Raw genomic sequence first — 19895 nt, forward strand, 5'->3', positions numbered from 1 at the left:
GCTTGCTTTGTGTCTGCAAGAATCCTAGGTGGGCCAGCTTTTGGCTACCTTAGGAGCAGCAAGGACCAAACTGCCTTTAAAAAGGCCTCATCTTGTATGTTTTCACCTCCCGCACTTAGCACAGTGCCTGGCACATGGCAAACATGTAATAAAAAGTTTGATGGAATCGCATGGAATCTTTGCCAATATTGTAAGTGGGGCAGGAAAATAAATTATAAGCAAGCATGCAGTAGAGAATTCATGATATGCCAGTTCCCCTCTGCCCAGACCTTATAAAGGAAACCATCTCCTTAATTGGGATTATGTTTGTGGCCTGAAGGGGTGACCCATCCAACTGGATATTTTGGGAGTGTGGTCTCCTAAGTGACCTTTTTCTGCCTTCCTTGGGGCATCACACAATGGGAGAGCCAGGGCCTGGGGAGGATCATTTTCTCTTAATTGGTGTCCTGGTCATCACGCTGGCTTCACTAAACATTAGCAGGCCACCCTCTGCTCAGACCTGAATGCCCTTGTTATTAACTGCATGATGTCCCTCAGACATCAGGTTCCGACTCCTTCTGGTAGTGACAATGTAGAGATCCAGTGAAGTGCTCCAGGGCAACTTGACTTTATGAGTTTTGTGTTGAGACCACTGTCTTCCTTCACTCCACAAGTATTATCTGCCTAGTTTCCCCGTGCCAGGCCCAGTGTGCAGAGATGGTGCAGACCCCAAGCCCTGACCTCAGTCTGTTCACCGTCTATCATACCACTAAAGCCACACAACTGGGGGCTTCTTCAGAGAGCAGGTGGGACCGGTGAGGGCAGGGCCTGCAAGGGTGATGTTCCGGCAATTGCCATCCTGTCTTCGTGAGGTTCCCTCTGGATCAGTGGTGAGAGCACAGGTTCGAATCTAGCCCCCACCTCTTCCTCATCCAGGGACAGTGGGAACGTGACCCTCTCCAGGCTTCAGATCCCTCATCTCTAGAATGGGGCCATGGGTTGTTGTGAGGACCTAACGAAATTAGCACAGTGCCTGGCCTGTGGTAAGTGAATAATAAATGTTAGATGTTACTTTCATCACCTCTCTTTAGTTTTGATGAATTTGGAATTTCAGGATGGAAGTGTCTACCTGCTTGACATATCTCAAAAATTTTGCTCCCTTCCTTCAAATATTCAACATTCAACGAATATTTATTGACTTACTATGTGCCAGACCAGTGTTCTAGGCATGGGGCTCTCGGAGTGAACAAATGCAGTGTAAAAATTCCCCACCCTCTGGGGCTGACATTCTGGTGGGGGTGAGAGAACAACATCAGTGGGAAAATGGGGTCAGATGGTGAAAGGTGCTCTGGTCACTCCAGCTGGGCAGTGCCGACGGGGGACACCAGGCATGGCCAGCCTCAGGAAAGGTGTGGGGCCCAGGGCAGACTAGCGGGGTTCCTGGTGCTGAGGTTACCCTGTGTAGTATTAAAGCAGGTAATGGCTCCCGGCTTCGATGGTGGGTATATGGACCCCGTTCAGGGATGGGGGCTGAGGAGGGCACAGGAGGACTGAGGACAGGGCTCCGAGGAGCCACCTGCTCTCGGGTCTAGGTCAGACCCTGCTTCCTGTTGCGGGTCAGCTGGCTCATGATGCCTGGCCGGCTCCTGGGACTGAGAGGAGAGTGTGGATGGTCTCGTCTCAGCTTTCCGCCCACTGGGGATCCACCTCAAGCATCCCCTGGCTGTGGGATTGAGGCGTGGGCCCAGAACAGAAGCTTCATGTAAGAAGGTGACTGGGCTGGAGAAAAGGTGGCAGTGAGGTTTAGCCCCATCTCCAGCCCCTGGGACCTGTGGTAAAGATGTCCTCACCCACACAGTGGGCTCAGGCTGGCAGGAAAGGTTCCTGGAGCTTGGCCTCTAATATCCATTCTTGAACTCTGCCGTGGAAAGTGCTGGTCACTCGAGCGCAAAGGAACCACTTGTGGGTCTTCTCCCTCAGCCCGGGCTTCCTGCCTATTCCTGGCTGTCCCAGCCTGATGTGTCCTCCAGGGCCCCCTGACCTGACCCTTGGCCCATCTCTTCTTGACCTTGCACTGTGGGCAGGACAGAGAGGCCAGGGAGAGTGTCCAAGAGGGAGAGGATGGGATGTCAAGGTGACGGGGCGATGATGGTGAAGAGGGTAGCCTTTGGGATGAGCTCCTGGGAGCTCCTGGACGGGATTCAGGCTCAGCGGTTGGGGTTGGAGGGGGTGGGGAATCCCTGGCATTTGGCAAGTGCCCAACACAGTGCCTGGGTGTGGTAAGTGCTCAGTGAATATATGTTGTATGAATGCACGAGTGAATGAATATTTGGCTATGCAGATTGCAAAGGGGATATCTTTATAAATTACTGCAGCCATAAAATGCTGATATTGGGGGTGCAGTGAGCAACTCCAGACTGAGGATCAGCTGCGTTTACCTGCACTGACATCTGTATGACAAGAGAAGGGGTGTTTGGTTACAAGGGAACGCATGCTTCTCTTTGTGTGAAAACAGAACGAGATTTTTCATATGCATGATCTCATCTCATCCCCTAACAGCTGTGAGAAAAGTAAGGGTAGTTCTGGTTTGCAAAGAAGAAGCCAGAGGCCCAGAGAGGGTGAAGGACTGATCCAGTGTCACACAGCTAGTTAGTAGCAAAGGCATGACTTGAACTCCGGCCTTTTTGTTTCAAATCCTATGTTATTTAGAAAGAGACAAGGAACATCTTCGTTAGCCCCCATGACTAAAAATAGGAAGCTTGCCTTGTTGTGTTTGAGGAGAAGATGGTGTGAGTGGGTTTTGTGGCTGACCGTTTCACACCCAACATTTCATCATCTACAGAAATGCCTGGGAAAAGAAAACTCCTAAGGAAAAAAAAAAAAAAAGGAATGAGTGTTGGACATGTCCTTATGACCTGTTTGTCATGGCATGTGTTCTCGGCGCCTTGGTCATCAGGCTTAACTGAACTTCGGAGAAGGTTCTGTCCAGGATTCTCATTTTACTGGGGGCTGAGGCTTAGGAGAAGGAAGCAACTTGTCCAGGCCAGGCATTCGCTACGGAGGAGGCTAAGACCCCTGCGCCCTCGGATCCACACCCTGGGCCTCTGTTTCAGAGCTGTCTTGGCTAGCAAGCATCAGGGTCTTGGCCCTTCTCCCTTCTCAGGCTGGTCAGAGGTCCAGCTGCCCTCTGGAGTCCCCAGAGTCTCCCTTCCCACTCTGACAGCATCGGCTGTCTCTCCTGGTCTCAGGTTGGACAGTCCTGGGAGAGAGAGCGTCTGAGTGACTTCATTCTGTCACTTCATTCATTAGTGATTGAAACAGGTTTCTGTTAGCTGACTTCTAGCAGTGGCCAGGCTGGGAAGCCGCTCTGAGGATGCTGGGAGGGCCAACGGCTGCAATTATTATTATTATTATTGTTATTATTATTTTTACTGAGACAGAATCTTGCTCTGTCTCCCAGGCTGGAGTGCAGTGGTGTGATCTCGGCTCACTGCAACTTCTGCCTCCTGGGTTCAAGCCATTCTCCTGCCTCAGCCTTCTGAGAAGCTGAGACTACAGGCATACGCCACCATGCCCAGCTAATTTTTGCATTTTTAGTAGAGATGGGGTTTCACCATGATGGCCAGGCTGGTCTTGAACTCCCGACCTCAAGTGATCCACCTGCCTTGGCCTCCCAGAGTGTTGGACTTATAGGCATGAGCCACCACGCCTGGGCTTGCAATTAAAATAGGGTGCTCCACCTGGAAGGAGGAGGCTGTGCTAAGATAGGAGCTGAGGATGATGGATAAGAATGAAAGATCCCAAGAACTGGACAGGGTGAGACTGAGGAAGGAGGAAGGCCAGGGCTTGGTGCTGATGTAGAGGGAAAAGAGCCTCAGGTCTCCGTGGAGAACAGCGACCAGTGATGTGGTCTTCCCTTTAGCGGAAGAGGGGCTGGTTTAATTTGCATAGCATTAATTAGCAAGAGTATCTAATTAGGACAACCATTACAAAACCACAGTCATAAGCCGATGTTGAATATCAATCAATTTTGGAGCCTCTCCATGAAATTGAAGGAAAAGTTGACCTTATTAGATAGAAAAGATTTCTAAATCAATTATTTCCCAGATTGAATGCACAAAACACAGTGATGTCAGACGGGCACATCAGACCTTAATTCAGTAAATATGAACTTCAGATGCTATCACCTTTTCCCTTTGGGGGTTTCAGCCAGTGACAGAAATCATGAACGGACCACATATGTGTATAAACACACACACGCACACAACCATACACATATATTCTTTGTGGGTAACAGCTTGGTTAGGGAAGGAGCCTGTGCATCATTATCTCAGTTAAGCTAATATTTCAGTTTGGTTCAGTGCCCCTCCAGGACTCTGTAAGCATAGCTTTCTCTTTTTTGTGATGTTCCAACCAATAAAATACATTTAGAACTTCAAAGTCTCTGGGAAGATCTACTATAATCATTACAGTTCTGGCCTGTTTTTGGAAGCTACAAGGCAGGCAATTTATATGGCTGGCTCAGAAGCTGGGGAACACACTCCATCACCCTCTGCACAGCCTCAGGGGAGGAAAGGCTGGAGCAGCTCTAAGAAGCCTCACTGCAGATATTGGAGGGCCACCAAGGCGTGGCCGCCGGAGCAGGTGGGGTGCTGGGGCACAGGCAGGGCATAGAACCTGGAGGCAGACGGATCTGGGTATAAAACCTGGCTTTTGCAAATCCTGGCTTTGCCATGGTGAGCCACGCCCTTGGACAAGTTACCTAACTTCTGAGAGCTGAAGTTTTCTCCTCTGTAAGAGTGGATTGACGATGCCATCCTTGCATGGTAGGCCCCTATAGATGTGCTTTATTACAGATTATTGTCATCAATGAGAAATCACAGATCTGTGAAGGGCTGGCTCGTGGCCTGGAGCAGAACAGGGACCACATGGATGGAGGCAGCTCTTAGGAATTCTGTTGACATATTTTCAATCTTTTTCTACACTAAAAAAGCTTAAAAATTAAATAATTGGAGGGGCCAGGCGCGATGGCTCATGCTTGTAATCCCAGCACTTTGGGAGGCCGAGGCGGGCGGATCACGAGGTCAGGAGATCGAGACCACAGTGAAACCCCGTCTCTACTAAAAATACAAAAAATTAGCCGGGCGTGGTGGCGGGCGCCTGTAGTCCCAGCTACTCGGAGAGGCTGAGGCAGGAGAATGGCGTGAACCCGGGAGACGGAGCTTGCAGTGAGCCGAGATTGCGCCACTGCACTCCAGCCTGGGCACAGAGTGAGACTCTGTCTCAAAAAAAAAAAAAAAAAAAAAAAAAAAAAAATTAAATAATTGGAAATATACTACGTATCGTTTTGGGGTCTGAGTTTATCACTTAATATTCTATCATCAACCGTTCTCCATGTCTTCAGATATTCTCTGCAGAAGTGTTTTTTTTTTGAGATGGAGTCTCGCTCTGTCACCCAGGCTGGAGTGCAGTGGCACGATCTCGGCTCACTGCAAGCTCCGCCTCCCGAGTTCATGCCATTCTCCTGCCTCAGCCTCCCGGGTAGCTGGGACTACAGGCGCCCACCACCACGCCCAGCTAATTTTTTGTATTTTTAGTAGAGATGAGGTTTCACCATGTTAACCAGGATGGTCTCGATCTCCTGACCTTGTGATCTGCCCACCTTGGCCTCCCAAAGTGCTGGGATTACAGGCGTGTGCAGAAGTGTTTTTAGTGGCTGCGTAGTGTTCCATCACTGCCTGATCTCAAATCTACTTAACCACTTGAAAATTTGTCGGCATTTAGGAATAAATGGCTTTAAAAAATGACTCTCGGCTGGGCGCGGTGGCTCACGCCTGTAACCCCAGCACTTTCGGAGGCTGAGGCGGGTGGATCACTTGAGGTCAGGAGATTGAGACCATCCTGGCTAACACGGTGAAACCCTGTCTCTACTAAAAATACAAAAAAATTAGCCTGGCATGGTGGTGGGCACCTGTAGTCCCAGCTGCTGGGGAGGCTGAGGCAGGAGAATGGCATGAACCCGGCAGGTGGAGCTTGCAGTGAGCTGAGATCGTGCCACTGCACTCTAGTCTGGGAGACAGAGCGAGACTCTGTCTCAAAAAAAAAAAAAAAAAAGTGACTCTCATCAAATGGGATATAATTCCTAAGTATTCCTGTGTGTTAAGGATTGTTATTCCGTGTTGAAAAGTTCTGAGTCACGGGGCAGAAGGGTTGACCAGTTGACCACTGGATTCTCTCTGTTCTATGAGCCCCTTATTGGTCCTCAGATAGGAGTGAGTGGGGGCAATGCGTGTGGCAGGTACCCTATCCTGGGATGTATGGCAGCCCTGTGTCACTGCCATCCCCCAAGGAACCATATCAATTTTAAGCTTCATTGATGTTCAGGCAGCAAAGAGAAGATGCTAATTCAACATTTTACCAAATAGAAAACATTCCTAGTTCAGCCAGACTTCTTTGACACGTTTTCCAGCTATTAAAAGCGGTTGGTTAATTTTTTTTTATGGACATGCGATGGAGAATGCAAAGAAATATGTAAGATATTGAGAGTCCCTGTTGATCCAGCACACAGCTTGGTCATCCCACGGGGCTGGAGCTGGCCAGGGAGGTTGTACTGGCCAAAACCAAGAAGCAGGTGGGAGTTGCCTGTTCATATAAAGGTTTTGAGCTTTAGGACAAAAGGAGGAGGCTCAAAGGAGAGAGAGAGCATCTGGCCCCTTTCCCTTCACTGCTTCCTTTAAAATGATGGAAATAGACTTGGATTCTGATGTCAATTCATTGCTGCCAAGAGAAATAAATAAGAGGCTGAAATGTGCAGCTGATCCTAAATCCTTCCCGGGGAGGTATGATTCTCCCAGATGCTTTCAGACCCCTTTGAAAAGAAAGTTATGGTCATTTCTGGCTGGAAAACATTGTGAGCTGTCCCCAGTTGATTCATGTAGGGAGGTTTGTCTTACCCTAATACAGTCTGAGTGTTCCTGAATTCACCATTTGCTCTTTTCAGCCCCATCTGGGTCTTGTGTTTGGGTAGCATTTCAGGCATCAGGCAGTGCTTGTGAAGATCAAAACGTTTTGAGGGCCAGCACTGTGCTCACGTTGGACCAGAACAGCACCAGCCCTCCTTAGGCCCCCATACACGTGTGCTGAGTAAATGATTGCAGGCTGCTCTTCATGGAACTGTGGAACATGAAGAGGCTAAAGGAAGACTGGCTTATGTGTAGATCATCTTATGCATAGCAAATAATGGAGACCTATTCCCATAGTTGGACGACCCCACGCAATGTGGAAAGTCAGAGTTAGTGAATAAGCCAGATCAGAAGCTTCTGGTGTGTATCACTGTATATATAGAATCTAGCACACTGTTGGATATCTAGCAAGTGGTCAGCAAATGAGAAGTGGTTGAAATTTTTGTGAAAGAGTGAATGATTTAGTTATTTAATTAGTTTTCTTTATATCTCCAGTGGGCCTCAAGAACTGTACCAATGAAATGAATGGGGGAGATTAATAGACATCAGGGAGAGCACTTTCATTCCATCTCAGCACACAGAGTGGGGCCGAGAGCATGGACCTGGGCACTTGGAAGTCCTGGGTTCGAGTCCCAAGCCCTCCTCTCATTCTTGTGGTTGCCATATTGGACATACTGCCTCACTCCATAGATCTCAGCTGCTCCTCACATCTGCCTCTGAAAGCTGTCTCTGACCCATCCACAGTGTCCTCCCTCCCTTGAGCTCCCCTAGCTCTACTGTAGGTTTCACTCTGGCAATTGATCACATTCTACCTTACCTTGTTGTCTTAAGATGTCATTTAGGCCTATTTAAATGGATGCTTCCCATGTTTCTAAGTTGTTTCCCATTGGAGAGTGTGCCTGAGGGCTTGTGGGCAGTGCTCTGTACTGCAAGCCTTGACTTTGAATTCTGGCACAAGCCACCCACCCTCCTCTGGGCCTCAGCCTGCAGTATCTATAAGGTAAAAGGCCGAGGGCTGTTGTGAGGATGGATGAGAACAAATATGTGACACCACCTTGTAAACTGTAAGGTGCCTTCCAGAAATCAGGCATCATTCTTCTAATGACCAACTCCCTGAGGAAGGGGATGTTTCTTTTGTGGCGTGCACCACTCGGGACCAAGTGCAGGGCCACCACACACACAGTCACTGCTTGGAAATGCTTCCTGGATCTCATCTGCTGCCTTTGCTCAGGGCTGTGTTCCCGCCTTCCTTTGGAACTAGGAGCTATCTCTACTTCCAGCTTCGAAATGCCCAGAGGTGCACCAAGTTCCAATCCAGACACCCTGATTTGTAGAGGATGCAAAGTAAATGATAAGGGTAGTTAACACTTACTTGGCCAGGCACTGTTCTGGGCACTTTGCATACATTAACTCCCTTATTTTCACAACAGCCCCGTGAGGTAGTCCAGAATATTATCTCCATCTGACACAGGAGGCATGCTGGTGCAGAGAGGTGGAGTGGGCGTTCTAAGGTCATGTAGCCCTAAGTGGCTGTCGCAGGGCTGGGACCCAGCAGTCTGGCCCCAGAGGTCATGCTCTTAACCACACTTCTCGGGTTCTCTAAGCTGCCCTGGGGCTGAAAGGCTGCAGTGGAGGCCACAGGGCTCACGTCCTCCACCTAATCCCTAGCAGGAGGGACCCTCAGGGTCCTTCTCCTGCCAGGACCCCTCTCTGCTCCTGTGCTCCCCGGCTTCTCTCTCCAGTAGCTCCTCTGCCGTCCCTGCCTCCCTCCCCTGCCCTTGGCCTAAGCCAGGAGATGAGAGCAGCTGCCGGGACATTCAAATTCATTCCTGAAAGAATTCTGCTTCCAAAATCCTCTGGTTTGGGTTTAAGAGAAAACAGAGGCCCAAGCTGGTGTAATATTGATGCCCAAACCATGTAATAGTGGCACAACAAAGAATGATGTTCATATGAGTTATGAGCATGGAAGCACAAATTCTAAATAACACATCAGCAAACTGAATCTAGCTGTGTATAACAAACATAATACATCGTGCCCAAGTAGGGTTCATCCCAGGAATGCAAATACGACTTAGCCCGAGAAAACAGAGGCTCAGAGGGGGCAGCTGCTGAGACAGAGCCAGCCCAGGCACAGCCCAAGGCTTTTGTGGGGCTCAGGCTGACTTTGTGCTACACCTGCTCCTAGGAGGGGCTGGTAACAGTCCCTCCTGTGTCCCCACCCCTTCTCTTTTACACAGCTGCAGAATAAAGTGAGACGCTGCTTTCCCCGCACTCCCTAATTCTCTCTCTCCATTGTTCCTGCAGGACTCCATGTTTTCGTTGGCCCTGAAATGCCTTATCAGTCTGTCCACCATCATCCTTTTGGGCTTGATCATCGCCTACCACACACGTGAAGTCCAGGTAGGTGCCCCCGCCTCACCCCTTCATGCAGCAGCTGATCTTTTAGCCTTGCTCTGAGCCGAGCCCATCCCCACCCCCAAAACCCACTCCCTTAGCAGCTACTTGGGTGATTTTACAAGACGGTGCCCAAGATCGTGGCTCTTCTCTTCTGGTTTGGACCCAAATGGGAGAGGAAACTGCGAGGCTGCCCTGTGGCTTGCGAATAACTGTTAAGTTCTCTTCAAAGTGGGGATCCCAGAGACAAACGTAGGGCTTCATACTGAGCGAGGCTGCCGTATTCGGGACCCTCACTGAGCACCATCGGACTGGGAGAGCCCCTCATGCATTGCTCTGCCTTTTCTGTCTCTTGTCCTTTCTGAACTCGGGCCGCTGAGTTCATCCCTTCAGTGAGGCAGACCTGCCTCGTGTACCGCCACATATGCTGCACAAAACTCCACCAAGGAGTCTGCTTTTTGTGAATGGTGTGGGCTTCACCCTTGTGCGTCCAGGCTGGGGGTGTCATTTTCTAGACAGAGTAAGGGTCTGCTGTGGCCGAGAAGGCCTCTGTTTCTTGCTGCCCAGGAGTGACTTGGTACCCAGAGGAACATTGGCTGGGCCTGCAGGGTGCACTTCCAGTTTGGCTGACATAGGGAGGATGGTTCAACCTGGGCCAGGAGGGTCAGACAGGAGGGAACAGATCTGAGGCATCTTTAGTGACAGTGAGCTTCCCCCAGCCCCCGGCCCTTCAGGCTGACCTGCACTGCTGTGGACCTGAGCAGTTCTAAACTATCCAGATGTTTTTCCTCATGTGCATGTGAATCTGGAAACCATCCTGGTCCTTTGGCTGGAGGAGCACAGATAGATTCACATCTGGGCAGCAGGCGAGAGACTGACGAAGACCAGAGCTCAGAGTCAGAAAAACTGGGGTCAAGTCTCGGCCATGACCTTTTTTCTCGGTGTGTCTTTGGCCAGCCCTGTGACCTTCCTGGGTCTCGATCTTCTCATCTAGAACATGGGGCCTTTATTCCAGCTCTGCTGAGCTGTTGTGAGGATGGGATGAGGAGGGCATGGGAGAGTGCTTTGTGAAGCGCTATTTAACAACACCGTTCAAATCCAGTTCGTTTTGTTACTCGGCATTTTCAGGGTGGACCAGCTGTGCAGATGCAGGTGGGAGTGCCTCCTCCTCCTAGAGAGCCTTGGCTTTTTGTCCGAAGGTCAGGGGCCACTGTGGCTGGCTGGGACATGGAAGCCTTGGCTCCAGGCCACCTTGGCAGGGCTGCATTCTGTCGATGACTAGAGAATACTGACTTGGATGCTGGGACTCTTTAGCCTCTAAAGGGTTGCAGGTGCTTGGACAGGGGCTGTGCCTGTGCAAGATGCCACCAGGCAGCTTCCTTCATGGAGTCTGAATTGGACAGAGTGGTGGACTTTAACTCAGACCATTGTCCAGTCAGCCCCAGAAAGGAGCCAGGAGTACAGGCAGGGAGGACTAGGGCCACGGAACCGAGACAGGACAGAAGTTGACAGTCTGGGCTCCGGCCCTGGTTCCACCCCACCCAAAGCCAGCCGTGGGACCCAGGCAGTCCTTCAGTGTCCATGTTCTCATTTGTAGGGAGACTGTATTACTATGTGTCACCCTGACCTGTGTGGGGAGGTGTCACACACACCAAAGAAGAAAGGCAGAATCATAAAACTCAGTTATGACCCAGGCTTGAGGAAGGGATAGAAGAGGAGCTGTTCTGAGCCTCAACTCCACACTATGGTGGTGCTAAGCCTGATTACTTCCTCTTTCTGCTCCAGGCATTGGGGTGGGTAGAGCCAGGTGTCCCTCCCTCTGATGCTCCTGAGGTCCTTGTTCCCAGTCCAGGGCCTGCAGCCCTAGCTCTCAGCCTGTTCTGGTCCAGCTGCAGCTTGACTCAGTTCCGGCCTGGTGGCAGGGTCATGTTGCTGACAGCCCAGAACCTGGCTGGGTACCCATTGTCCCATGTCCAGCTCATGGCCAATCTCTGTTTCAGCCCTAATCATGGGCAGTAGATGATGCTATTGGGGGTCATTCATTTTGGCCTGACACAATTTGGAGAAACAAAGTGAAATCAGTTGTGTTGAATCCTGACTGTGGGGCTCAGTTTCCCCATCTGAAGTATGGGAACCCCATCACCCACTTTGCTGAACTCTTGCAGGGGTTGGGAACAGTGTAAAGAGTGGGCTTTCACAGAATGGAAACTTTGGTCCCTTTCCTGTGACCTTTGTCCCACTGCTTCTAGCTGGGCCTTGCGCTTACCAGCTGGGTCTACCAGGTGGTCACTATCATGACTGCCTGGTACTGGCAGGTGGCTGGGCTTCCTCCTGCTCTGGCCCAGCCCTGCCTATACCCTGAGCTCCCACCACCCAGCCCCTTAGCCTCCCTGCAGCCTCTGTCACTTGAGGAAAGTCACCAAAACCGGCTTCCTCTGTGCCTCTTACCTTTCCAGTAAAGTTCTTTCTGTGCCCAGCTGGACCTTCTCTTGCCAGAGGGAAACGGGAACAGTCTAGGCCCAGAGAGTCAGTGGGAGGGAGGTTCCCACAGAGCGCCCTTGTATATACCTCACTGGGCCATATTGTAGTTTTCTGTTGGGTGTCTTTCTTCTCTACCTCAGGGACAGTTATCTTTGCATTAATCTTTGCATTTCCAGAGACTTATAGTGTCTGACAATATACTCTTCTCGGCAGAGTATAGCACATTTGTAGCACGTTCTTTGAATGGAAAGCATGCTGAGTTCAAGGTAACTATTTTCCAAAGCCGGTCATACCTTGACTTAGCTTTTTGGTCTCGGGCCTCAGTTTCCTTATCTGTTACTTAGCCCCCCAATCTTGTAATTCTCTGATTTAGGTCTGGCTGCTCAGCCAGCTGGGGAACTTGTTTCCTGCGAGTGGAGGAAGGAGTTATCCCAAGTGTGACTGATGAAGTTATGCAGAGGCGAGTGCTTAGCAAGTACCCTTCCACAGGGAAAGGCCAGCTGCTGCTCATCTGTTGTGAAGCAGGCAGGGCAGGGGGTGGCTGCCGCATCTCCCCTTTGGGTGATGTCAGGACCTTTGCTAGGAATCTGCTCACAGCTTTCCTCATCCACAGTGGTTCCTGATCACCTGGCTAAATTTTAGCAGGGACCAGACGATCATGTCCCCGTCTTCCCCAGCCTTGCCCCAGAAGCTCACACCCAGGCCCCAGGCCCTGCCCAGCACACATGCGAGGCTGGGAGAGTACCTTTTAGAGCAGTATTCTTACTTGTTCATTTAGATGGCTTGAGTTTTTCAGGAAGAAGAATTCTGAAACACTGTTGGGTAACTCTCATCCAAGCTGGGTAATTTATAAGGAACATAAATGTATTTCTCACAGTTCTGGAGATTGGGAAGTCCGAGATTAGGGTGCCAGCAGCTTCAGTTGTCTGGTGAGGGCTGCTTTCTGCTTCCAAGATGGCACTGCATTGCTGCATCCTCAGGCGGGGAAGGCAGGAGGCTGAGGGACTGAACACTGCATGGGGCCTCTTTGATACGGGCCTTAATCCCTTTCACAAGGGAGGAGCCCTCATGGCCTCAACATCCGTGAAAGGCCCCATCTCTTAGCACTACCACATTGGCAACATCTGAATTTTGGAGGGGACACGTTTAAACTGTAGTGCCCATCTAGTGCAGGAACCCCAGGGCCTCTGTGTGTGCTGCTGTGACGGAGCTGCTGGCCACCCTGGGAGAGGCTGCCCTACCAATGTCTTTAGAAAGCCCGCTCTTCTGCCGAGAAGAGGCAGCTTCCTGGAACTTGCCCCCTGGCCTGGTTCTGCTTCTGGAGCAGGGAAAAGAAGGGGTTGGTTTCCCGCGTGGCAGCCTCCATTGTTGGAAGATGGCACCCCACCCCATTTCTCCTCAGTCTCCCTCTCTGTTGGCGTTTTGGAGCACAGACCTTTCAAAGACTCAGGCACCTCTTTTCCTCAGGCCAGTGTGTCCGGGAGAGAAATGAAACCACAAGAAGCAATGCATTTTGTTTATTTACCAAAACACTGACTGAAAACCATGCTCTCCCTTGGAGAGTCCGTTTACTTCTGTGGTTTAGCTCTCACCAACAGCTCTCAGACCATGCTAACCCCCTCCCCAGGTTGCAGGCTCACGTTTTAGATGCCACCGGCAGCCCCTGGCTCCACACACAAAACACTGAACTCCTCTTGCTCCCCAGTATCCTCTCCTGCCTTGTCCTTGATGACCCACTAAGTGCAGTCATTGGTTCAGCATCTATTTAATAATGTTCTTCTAGGTGCAGAGCCCGGGACAGAAGCCCAGTTCTCTAGACGAGAAATTCAGAATTCACCATTGCTTCTCCCGGGGGTCGCCAGCCTTGAGTGAATCTATGGCTCTAATGAATGGCCCTGGTGCCATCCTGGAAGGCAGGCTAGCAGGCAGAATCCTAAAACTCAGTTATGATCCAGGCTTGAGGAATGTTCTCTACTGAGAACGTAGACTTCAGAGCAGCCCAGCTTGGTGCGAATCATGCTGTTTGTCACATTTTAGTGTGTAGGTGGCCTTTAGCAAGTTACTTAATCCTTCTTAGTCTATTTCCTTTCTGTAAAATAGGACTAATAACCATACTGTGGAGGCCACAGCAACTCCATCTTGGATGCTGATCCTCCATATTGACTTCGGATTAACCCAGTTTCGGGAAAGCCTCTAAGATTTCTCCTTTATCTACTGTTTACTGTAAGTCCTGCCCTTAGACAAATTGCTTCTGAAGCACATATACACCTTCCCTCTGGTATCTAATCCCTGGGGCTAGGGGGTCGTGATGCAGGATCCACCATCTTGTCTTACTGCCGCCAGAGACTGTGGCTTTTGTTCATAAGTCCCCATTAAATGTTTCTTTCTGAGAAACTGGATATATCAGCCCCTTTCTTCAGCCTCTCAGCTTCCTCAGCCTTTAGGGGTAGGTTTGCATATGCCTACCCACCCGGAACCAGTACCTACCAGAAAAGGTTATTGTACAGATTAAATTAGATAATATATGCAGAACTCCTTAGCTTAAGTAAGAATGTGTTTGTCTGGCTGACAGAGTGGAAAGGATACCCCAGACAGAGGTCTCAGAGTAAACAAAGGCTCTGAGATGGGGAACTGCAGAGCACACTAGGAATGTCTCAAGGACAGGGTCCTGGGTAGGGGGGCGAGTTCACTATGGAGGGTGGGAAGGACCTGTAGGGACTTGTTTGCCTTGCTGAAGGGTTTTGGAACGTCCTGTAGGCAGCAGCAGAAACTATGAGAAGGTTTCAAGCTGGGGACAGAGATGATCAGATTTACATTTTAGACAGCACTCTTCATCTGCAGCATGCAAATATAGGAAAGGCCAATTTCAGAGGCAGAAGGACAGTGGGAAGCACATCATCATGGGCCAGGCGAGGGGTGTTGATGCCCAGAGCTGGGGCAGGAGTGAGGAAGGGAGGATAGGAGGGATCCAGTGCTCCTGGGAGGAAGTGCCTGGCTCAGAGCCCCAGACATGGAATAGGGTGGGTTGCAGACACATTCACATCCAGAGGCATGGAGCAGAGCCTGGCATCCTTAATAAAGTTGCAGGGATGGGAGGTGAGGTCCCTACATCCAGGCCAGAGCTGGGCACATAGCAGGCAGTCAGTGAATGTTTGTTGAATTAAATTGAAGAGACTTCTGTGACCCAGGATGGGATATAGAGCAGTGGCAGGGTTCCTATAATCCAGTCCCGGAATGGGAGCTGCAGAGATCATTAATTTCAATTTGTGGTTCTTGGCCATATTCAAAGTAAAAGGCATCAGTCAGATCAATGGGGTGGAGATCCACTCTTGCCTGGGGACATGAATCCCCTCAAGATCTAGCGTTGGTCTCAGATGTTTCCAGTCTTCTTCAAACTCAACAGAAACATAACGGTAGTAACAAACTATGGGCCTTCAACCTCATGAATTTGAAATACAAGGGACCAAAAAAAAAGGGAGGCTTTTAATTTATTAGGTATATAAAAGTGGATATTTTCATTAAATACCAATAGAGTTCTGAGCTGACAGGGAAATTACTTGAAATTACAGGACATAAATTATAGGAAGCCTCACTCCCTGTGGCATGATTGCTATGTGGATGGGAGTGTCCTCCTGGGTGCGTGTAATGTGCTGTCACAGGGACATGGGTGTCTGTAATGCAGGAGGTGTTGCTGGTCCAGGTACTTTGGGGTCCCACCGCTAAATGAGTTAGTGGTGTCTTCCCCTGAAAGAACAGACAGGACAACTCACACTGCGTCTTGCTCTGTGCCCTCACCCTCCCTTCTCCCTGTAAAAGAAAGCAGGCTCAAGTCACATCCTGAATGTAACCTGTAAGGTGTCCTGGCACTGAGAGACAAGGTATAATAGCAGAGCATGTACTGACCTCTCTAAATTTTCCAACCTTAGTACAGCCTATAAAAGTGGTGTATTCATTTATTTATTCAACAAACATTTATTGTAGGACTACTTTGCGCTAGGCATTGAGAATCCAGAAATAAAGCAGACCCAATTCCTGCCTTTGGAAATTGGTTTGTCCTAGACCTTTATCCACTCTGACCCAGGGTCATAAGTGCCATAATATGAGGGTCTGTGAAACACCAAGTGGCCACGGAGGAGGGAGGGATGCATTTCTCCTAGAGGCTAGGCAGGTTTCACGGGGAGATGATGCTGTGCCCTGTATTTGCCAGGAGCAGAGACCTTGTATGCTCAGGACAAAGCTGGCCCAGAGCATTTCAGGAGAGGAAAAAAAGAGAAGGAAGCTGTGCCTGTCCTCCGAAGGGAGGTGGAGGCTGCCCAAACCCCCCAGGTGGGGGCTAGAGTCCCTATCCTTCTTCAGACACCTGGTAGAAGTTTCCTAAGGGTGTCTCTGGCTGATTGGTTGATGAATTAGAAATACCTTCATTGAACCTCTGAGATCTTGAGACCCCCAGACAGACTTCTCAGCCTGGCTAGGTCTGAGCATGTCAACCCCTTAACTCAGATGTGATGAGCAGATGGAAGGAGGGAGCTCGGGCCACTCGTACTGAAGGGGAGGAGACCTCCACAGGGAAATTCCGGATGGAGGCCTCCTCTGCCAGATTTACATCCCTCTCCTGTCCCACTGTCATGAGTGTGCCCCTGGTTGATCACAGCACACAAGGGAAATTGAAAATGGGGAATGTGTTCCAGGGAACAGCGACCGGAGATGGGGATTCACTGAGCGCTGCTCTTTGGGCCTCGGCCTTCTACCTGGCCCCGCTGTGCACAGTGGGGCTAGAAAGAAAGGAAGAAATAGAGAGAGGAGCTACGCCACCAACCGGGCCCGAGAAGCCAGAACACCATGGAATAAATCCTTGTCAGACTACACTTTGAAGACAGAAAGCTCAGAGGCTGATACATTAGCAAGCGCCTCAGAGACGATGGTGTGGCCACATCTTGTCTAGCGCTTTGTATTTTTTAGAGGGTTTTCACATCTATGAGGCCTTGGGCCTGGCCGCCTTCACCTTTTTGCCTTTTAGGTTTCAGCATAGATATTTCCTCCTCCAGGAACTCACTCGCCATCATCCTCCTTCCCTGACCCCAAGGTGCCCCTTCTAGGAATGGACCTAGCACCGGCTCTTACTTGTCCCTGCGTTTCTTATGTTGGTTGTGAATACTATTTCTTGCCCGCAACTCCCTTCTCCGACTGTGGGCTCCATGGCAGTGGGGACTGTATTGGATTCACTGTTGGACCCCCCAAAGGCATGAGAGTGCCTAGCACATAGTAGGTGCTGTTCAATGAGTGTAGGCTGAACAAATGAATGAATGAATGACAAAGCTGGGGTAGGCATGGCAGATTTACTCTCTCCTTATTCTAAGGAGAAAGCGGAGCCTCTAACAGGCTGAGAGCCTGACCTGAAGCCCACAGCCCTGGCATCTGGCCCGTGCTTTCTGCATCCTAAGGGGCTGCGGGTCTCAGCGGGTTGCCCAGTGAGCTGGCCGTGCCCACCGTGGCCCTCCCTGCCACTCTCTGGGAGGCCCACCTCGATCCCGGCACCTTTTCACTTGGATCGGCCGCTGGCCATGGATTGCCATGGTTACTACACCAGCCCTGGCAGTCTCTGTGTGACATTTTGGTTTTATTTGCTAAACATTTAAACACTTGGGCTTAACCCTTTCTGCCTCAGAGGGGGCTTTCCTGCCCCTGCTCCCCGTCCCTTAAGTGTGAGGGCCCCCTGCTGCTCTCCCTGGCCCTGGCTGGCGTCTCTGATGGGGTGGGTGTGCTCGCAGTGGCAGCAAGGCTTGTTTCGCGGCTGCCTGTATTGACTTTCTGTTTTGTCTCTGGGGAATGTCATCCTGGATTATGCTCTCACTGGGAGGTGCTGTGTCCGTTAACAGGTGTGAAAAGCCCTGCTCTGGGCATGTTGAGGCTTGACCTTCCCGTCAGCCGGGGTTCTGTTGACTTCCAGGCAAACGCCTCTTGCCAAGTCCTCCAGGAGCTTCCTTAGCTCCAGGAGTTCAGGACGGGGGGCGGTGGGGGGAGAGGGTAGTCATCTGCCCTTGAACCCTGGCAGGAGGACAGAGGGGAGACTGGTTTGGGGAAGAGTCCGTGTTTGTGAATGGGAAGGCGGTACGTCGCCTGGCCTCCCACGCCTCCTCCCCTGTGGGCTTAAGATGAAGGCTCCCGGGAAGAGGAGGCGGCCCAGGAGGCTGAATCTACCCAGCTATGTGTTACCTTGGAAACCACACACTTGTCCTCGCCCTAGGCCATGTGAAGTGAGGGGGCCGTGGACACGCTTCTCAGGAAGCTTCCAGTGTAATTCAGGATACAAAAAATCACAGTCCCAGCATGGGCAGCTGAGAGAATGAAAATGTTCAAAAAAAAAAAAAAAAAAACAGCCTAACACCTGCCCCGCCCAAGGGGCTCCCACCCCAGCAACCCTCTGCCCATTCTACATGGGACGAGAAGCCAGGGCCAGTTTGTCTGGGATGCTGATCACTTGTGAGCTTGGACAAGCTACTTGTTCTAGCTCAACCTCAGTTGTGTTGTCTGTAAAGTGGGCAGATTAGGCCAGATGATCTCTGAGAACTCTGATTGTAGCCAGAATTCCATGTCTGAGGGACACTGCATGACAAGGAGAGGAAAATGTCGGGAGAGTGGCTGTGAGCAGTTTTTGGTAACAATGACTGACCTGGTTTGTGTTCAGGAGGCCCTTTGTGAGTCTGTCCAAACGACTTCTGTCCCTTCTCTTAATAGCCTTGCCTCTGCCCGGTCACAGAGCTGGCTGTCCCCTAAACACAGCCTCAAACTTGACATAGAATACAATAATAAAGACAGCTGTTGGGCTCCAACATCTTAAAGTTTAAAGGTGACTCCTCTTGAGTCTCTTACACACAGGAGCTGGTCAGACAGCTTAAAGTTTTCAGGATAATAGAGTAAGTGGCCGAGTCCCCTGCCTTAGCACTCTATTCCAGCCTCCTTCCATGAATGCAGACTCCCACTTCTCCAAAGTCATGGGGAACAAGTGCTCAGCTTAATAGAATATTCTGTTTCTCCATCATTCTCAGCAAACTATCGCAAGGACAAAAAACCAAACACCGCATGTTCTCACTCACAGGTGGGATTGAACAATGAGAACACATGGACACAGGAAGGGGAACATCACACACTGGGGCCTGTTGTGGGGCAGGGGGACCGGGGAGGGATAGCGTTAGGAGATATACCTAATGTAAATGACGAGTTAATGGGTGCAGCACATCAACATGGCACGTGTATACATATGTAACAAACCTGCACGTTGTGCACATGTACCCTAGAACTTAAAGTATAAAAAAAAAGAAAAAAAAGAATATTCTGTTTCTCTGAGAGTGCCAAGGTGTGTCATCCATGGCTTTTTCAAAGTTAATCCGTTCTATTTGGTTTTGTTGTTACCATTTTTCAATGATGATCATTTCCCCTGTGGCAGCAGTTCTCAATCAGGGGTGTGCCTCAGATCCCCTGTGTCATGTCTGGGTCCTGCACAGGCAGGTGAACCCCACTGCCTGGGAAAGTGTGTTTTGACAGCACCGCAGGGGGTCCAGTGCACACTCCTGTTAAGAAACATGGCACTCAGTTGAGCTCAGGGAGGCCAGCATCTTCCCAATCATCCCTGCAGCCACCCCGGCCGTGCCTAACAAAGAGCACTGTACATAGTAGGACTCAGTGACTCCTGGGGTAAGGATCATTGACTCTCCGAGGATTTGTAAAGTTGGAAGGCACTGTCGAATCTTTAGTGTTTGGAGGCTTCTATACAAGTGTTGTTGCATTGTGCTATCAAGAAAATTCTGACAATTCTAGTTTCCTGTTGAGTACGAATCTAGTAAAATGACATTTTCTTGTTTTTAAGAGAAAAAATGGCAAAATCACCACTGCTCAAATTCTCCAAAACCCAACAATTGGACAAGGAAAAGAGATAAACTGCCCCTGATTTACCTTTGAATTAAAGAATTCGATGCAATTCAATTGAGCAGTTTTTTTTCCTCCAAAGGCATCTCCCATATAAACCTGTCCTGTTAGCATGATGGTGGGAGAGACACTGAGCCTGTGGTCCGTAGACCTGGG

General features: G+C 50.1%; 1 protein-coding gene across 1 annotated transcript in view; it reads left to right on the top strand.

The window, feature by feature from the left end:
• KCNN3 (potassium calcium-activated channel subfamily N member 3) overlaps positions 1-19895 on the top strand; it is a 162261-nt gene that overhangs the window by 39446 nt on the left and 102920 nt on the right. The window contains exon 2 of the mRNA XM_030824400.1: positions 9246-9341. Within this exon, the coding sequence (XP_030680260.1) occupies positions 9246-9341 (96 nt within the window). The remainder of the gene's footprint in view (positions 1-9245; positions 9342-19895) is intronic.

Source organism: Nomascus leucogenys, chromosome 12 (genome assembly GCF_006542625.1).
Source record: "Nomascus leucogenys isolate Asia chromosome 12, Asia_NLE_v1, whole genome shotgun sequence".
NCBI lineage: Eukaryota > Metazoa > Chordata > Mammalia > Primates > Hylobatidae > Nomascus > Nomascus leucogenys.